This window comes from Condylura cristata, unplaced genomic scaffold, assembly GCF_000260355.1.
Source record: "Condylura cristata isolate star-nosed mole 26May11 unplaced genomic scaffold, ConCri1.0 scaffold00071, whole genome shotgun sequence".
Taxonomy (NCBI): Eukaryota; Metazoa; Chordata; class Mammalia; order Eulipotyphla; family Talpidae; genus Condylura; species Condylura cristata.
In genome coordinates this window covers 363,768-368,948 of record NW_004567172.1, presented here as the reverse complement: position 1 = coordinate 368,948, position 5,181 = coordinate 363,768, and the positions used below count along the sequence as shown (strand labels likewise).

The following is a 5,181-nucleotide window of genomic DNA, read 5'->3' as shown; positions in this document are numbered from 1 at the left end:
TAAAGGCAATTAAGATTTTACATACATCTTATTTAATTTGCTTAAGTCTTTTTCCTACTTTTCTATTGACTTTTGGTCCTTTGCCCTTTATTTTTTAATTTGATCATTGAGAAATAAATATTGAAATCATATTAGAAGTATGCTTTTCATATCTTACATTACAAAAGTTTAATATACTTAATTTCTATCAAAATTTTAGATCATTGTGATGTAAAATTAATTAAAAGTTTATATACTGAGATTTGTGAGGATTAAATGAAGGAATACACAATTCATTTTTTCTAGCTAAAATTAAAGAATTGTTAGATGAAGGGTCCTCTCTGGTTGTGCAACAGGGTAAAGCATAGCACTATGAAGCTAGCTGCAGCCACTTCAGCACAAGTTCAATCCCCAGCAAAGGAGCTGACCCACATGGCACAGCAGACCCCTCCTGACTCACCCTCTTCTCCCCTCAGCAGTGTATTTCAGTAAATCTGCCTGCTCGGCTCCCCACTAACCCTGAGAATCTCTTGCCTGTACCCCAGGTCTGTATGCATAAGTAAATAAATCTTTTCTTAAAAAAATAGTTAGATGAAGAGTTAAATAATCAAAGTGAGGACATTCAAAGTCAGGAAGGAGAGAAACAAATAGTACTCTATGAGGCCAGTTTAGCTAAACACAGGCCCAAGTCTAGTTTATATAGACCGAAATGTTAAGTCATGGGCACCAAAAACATAACTGCTCTTGATAGGAGGGTTTTCCAGCTCTAAATTATCCTGACCCAAAGATAAGCTGATGCTAGAGCAAAGCAATGCAGGATCCAATCTCCTCCCGTCTAAGAATGCCTTGTAGAGAGACAAAGCCTGGGCACCCATAAAGCCATCTCTTTTAACACAGAAAGCTGACTTATGCCTGCAGGCAAAGATATCTGCATACAAGTAAGAACCTGTGCAGTGGCATTTGAATTTGTCAGCCAGGCTGGAGGTAGTGTTCCCAGAATATTTTACATTATATTTACAAGAATGAAACATGGTCATTTCCAGGCCTCCAAGCTCTACAGCAGTCAGTTGATACCTTGAGTTTCCCAAGCTCTATGTTACAGGATATGTCACTGAAAGAGGGAGAAGAGTTGCCATGGTCACTGGGACAGAGCCATTTTCCCCACCCCCAGTTCCAGACTGCCAACCTCTCAGTTACATTGGATGCTCTGTGTGTGTGTGTGTGTGTGTGTGTGTGTGTAAAAGGGAAGAAGGCAGACATACATCAGGTTCTTCAAAGACAGTGGTAGCCATTATTGTGACCTCATGATAGATTACCTAGGTTGATGGTAAATTCTAAATTTCAGATTTCTCCTTTCCCAGACTCTTAAACTATTGCTTGTTTTTTTTCCTGCTTGGAGTTATCTTGAACTTGTTCGGCTGGCATCTCAGTTCTAGGCCCTGCCTAACTGATGTTTTGCCTACTGAGAGATGGTGTTTGATCCTTAGTCTGTTATTTCAGCTCCTTTCCTTTCTCCATCCACTCCCACTCCTCCTCTTCTCCCTCTTCTTCTTCCTCATTTTCTTCATCCTTTCTGTGATTGGCTCTCTTTTAGTGGCTTATTCCCTGGGCAGCTGTGTTCAGCTTCCCTACTCTTGGAGCTTTCCTTTCACTGCCCCTGTCCACAAGGTTTTGCTAAAATTCACTGTCCATGTGTGTTAGTCCTCCTGGATTTCTCTGCCCTTATCTAAGAAGTCCATTTTATTCTCCTGAAGTTCCCTGCCTTTCCTGCCCCAAAGCTGCATATTTAACACTAACTTGGTCTAGGACTCAATACCTCTCTTCCTTTGAAGCCTTCAGAAGATGATGCCTGAGCCCAAGCCTTCACCAAGGCTGCTGAATTCTAAAAGGACACAGTTGAAGGAACCTGAAGATACAAAGTAGGGAAGCAGACTCATTCAAGGATCCAGTCATCCATGCAGAGCAGCAACTCCTCACCTGGGTTCTTCTCTATATTATGGTCAGTGAAAACTGGCTTGGATCCCAGGATCTGCTTTACTAGCAGTGTACAAGGCACTTGGCCTTTGCAAGCCTGATTCTGCTCACCTGAATAGGATTGTAGCAATATCTATCTCCTTGGTAATAAAGTGTGGCACAAGGCCAGCTGCTCAAAGGGAGAGTGGAGCGGAATCATCACCACTGTAACCACCACTGTCAGTTCTGGTATTGGCTTGGCTCCAAATAATACAAACTGGAGGCCTAGAGTGGATAGATGGGTGTTGATTTCTCTTAAAGGTCCTTGATCCCTGCATTCTATTACTATATGCAATGGTTCAACTCGTGGATGTACCCAAAGAGACCAGACACAAATGTTCTAGATTTTTTGTTTGTTTTTATTTTTTAATTTTATAGAAGGAAGAGTTTATTATCTGCAGATAATATAGACAAAGAATGTGAATTTCTCCAGACTATTTCTCTACTAAAGACTAGGAAGTATCTTTAAGGGAGACAAAGAAGATTTTGGAGACTGCATATTGGAAGTATTGGGCATTGGTGGTCATCTGAGCATTCCAAGATGGAATTAATGCTTCCACATATATGGCATGTTTACAAATGGTGGTCCAATTATTCTTCAGGTGGAGATTTTAGTATGATAATGATATTGGTGTGAACTTCAGGTCACTATTAGAACTCTGTCATCTCCATATTTTCTTTAAAAAAAAAGGATTTATTTATTTATTTATCTTTGCATAGAAAAACTAGAGTGTAGGACAGGTGTGGGGGAAGTGGGGGTGAGAGGATTTGCCAGAGATAAACTTACGGAACAAAACAGGTGGAGTGACTGAAATGAACTGCTAAAGGGACCAGTGGGTGAGACAGGAGAGGTCTGCTGTGCCATATGTGGCTTAACTCCCTGGACAGATGAAAATCAGGCCTTAGTGGTGATAGATAGCATTGAGACTTAACCCCTAGGCCATCAGGGAGGCCCACAGCTCTAAATATACGGTTTAGTTAAACATGTTTTGCCTCTGACTAAATCAAACAGGGATGGCTTGGAGACATATTTTGCGTAAATCAAGTGGGGACCTGCCCTTAAGTGGGGAGCTGCAGTTGGGAGTTTACAAAACTTAATCAATAGCATAGTTATCAGTAAATCCTAACTTCCCTGCTGTGTGATAACACCTGTAACACCTGACACTTTTATCCCTTCATTGATAATGCTGAAATTCTAGGATAATCTGTCTTACCTATTTGTTACCATATTTTCTGACATCCTGGTTTCACAATTCTACTTCCCACTTCTATTGAGCCTTCGTGGTTTTCTATGGTTTAGTCTCCTCTCCAGCCCTCACCTAATCAGCAGCCACAATAAGGAGTCAGCTAATTCACTGAAAACAGGTAGTTCTTCAAGGATCAGAAATATGACTGTGATTGAGACCCTTATGGGAGTCCTTGGGGACATGTGAACAGCAGTAGCCCTACCCCCCAATAACAATTTGTGTAACATCCACATCTCAAGCCAGGTTCCAACACCCACCTCTTGATTCAGACTTGATGTGCAGGAAGGTGAGAAGTCCTACCTCATCTTTCTTTAAAACTCACTTCTGGGTATGATCCACTATGAGTCCCTGGCACCAGAGTTCCAGTTCATCACTCTTTTTTTTTTAAGATGCTGTACTTGCAGGCTTCCATGACAGGGATATCAATGGCTCTGAATAAATGCCCCCTCACTGGGGTTGAAAGAATTCATCAAAGACAGTATGGAAAATAGAAGAGGCAGATTCATTGATTTGCCTGCTAGAGAAACAGAGACGAGACAAGAGTGTGTGGGCAGCAAGGGAAAATTTTAAATGCTTATATTCTGAACTTGCGAACTTTCTAGGATTTAGGAAATAGCTCTATGGTAATGTCAAGCCATAAGACTTTAATGGCCCAGATGGACATTGTGGCCCTATTTCAATAACAATCATTTAGTTCCCCTCTCTGACCAAGGTCTCTGACCCAGTTCCCAGGGTAACTCTTCAGTTTCCCTTATCTATTCAAAACTTTGGAACCCAGTCTGCAGGGCAAGGAAGAGACTATAATCCCCAACAAAACCTTACTTTGTAACTCAATTGGTGAAATCATATTGTAGAACAGTTGAACTCTTTGTTACTTTTACCTAAGTAGTATTATGTTTTGAGCCAAAGAGCAACTGTGCCCAAGTCATCCCTGCTGTACCACCCCTACTCAACTCTCCTCACTCCTGTGCTCATATCTACAAGTCATACTGAAAAGCTTTAGATCCCAGAGGAACATCTGGGTGCCCAGAGGAACATCTGGAGACGAGACCAGTATCCCTCTCATAGCAGGGAATGTACAGTGAAATTCCAATGAAAATGTTAGAGCTTGTCAATCTCAGCCAGTGACAGATGCTCTGGATTCTGCCCCTTCCCACCCCTCCACCCCCACAAATCCCTCATATAAAATTTCTCACTACAACTCCCAGAATACTTAGGAACTCAATAAGCATTTTGGGCTTTAAAAACCTGAACACTTGTATGTTTGGGATCTTTCTAGCTTTAACACTTTGGCAAAGGGACAGCTCAGCTCAGCTCAGTCTCTTTCAGAGACTATAGTTGTGGCCATCTTGACCTAGTGGTAGATTATGAAGGTTGCATGATACATTTTGAATTTCAGCTCTCTCTTTTCCTCCTAGTCATCTGAGCCTGTCCAAATTATTGCTTGTTTTCTTTTTTTGTTTGTTTGTTTGTTTTTGTTTTTCCTGCTAGGTGTCTTACACCAATTCTCCTAGAAGTTCTGATATGGACCCTCTTATTTGGCCGGATATCTGCCCACAAGAGGGTGGGTAATTTCAGTCTGATCAGGAACATGTTATTTGGAATCCTTCTTTCCCTTACTTTTCTCTCTATGAAAAATATTTGAGCACATTACAATTTGATTATCCTGTTTGTTGTGCATAGGCAACATTGCCCCTTAAAATGGGCAACATGAGTTTTTCCCTGAGTACTCCTTAGTTTTGCTCCATAACAAAGAGATTTATAGAAATTAGTGTTGGTGCAGCAAGTTGAAGTGTAGCACTGCAAACAGCCGCAGCCACTTAAGGATGAGTTTGATCCCTGGCCCCAGAGGTGATCCACAAAGTGCAGCTGACCTCTCCTATCTTGCCCATTGCTCTCCTCAGCAGTATACTTCATCAGTCTGCTTGTTCTGCTCCCCACA

General features: G+C 41.4%; 1 protein-coding gene across 1 annotated transcript in view; it reads right to left on the bottom strand.

Annotated features, from left to right (window-relative positions):
* Positions 1-1,814: 1,814 nt before the first annotated feature.
* The window catches only part of LYPD8 (LY6/PLAUR domain containing 8), a 32,996-nt gene continuing 29,629 nt past the window's right edge, over positions 1,815-5,181 (bottom strand). Inside the window, 1 exon segment of the mRNA XM_012734785.1 lies at positions 1,815-1,885. Within this exon segment, the coding sequence (XP_012590239.1) occupies positions 1,815-1,885 (71 nt within the window).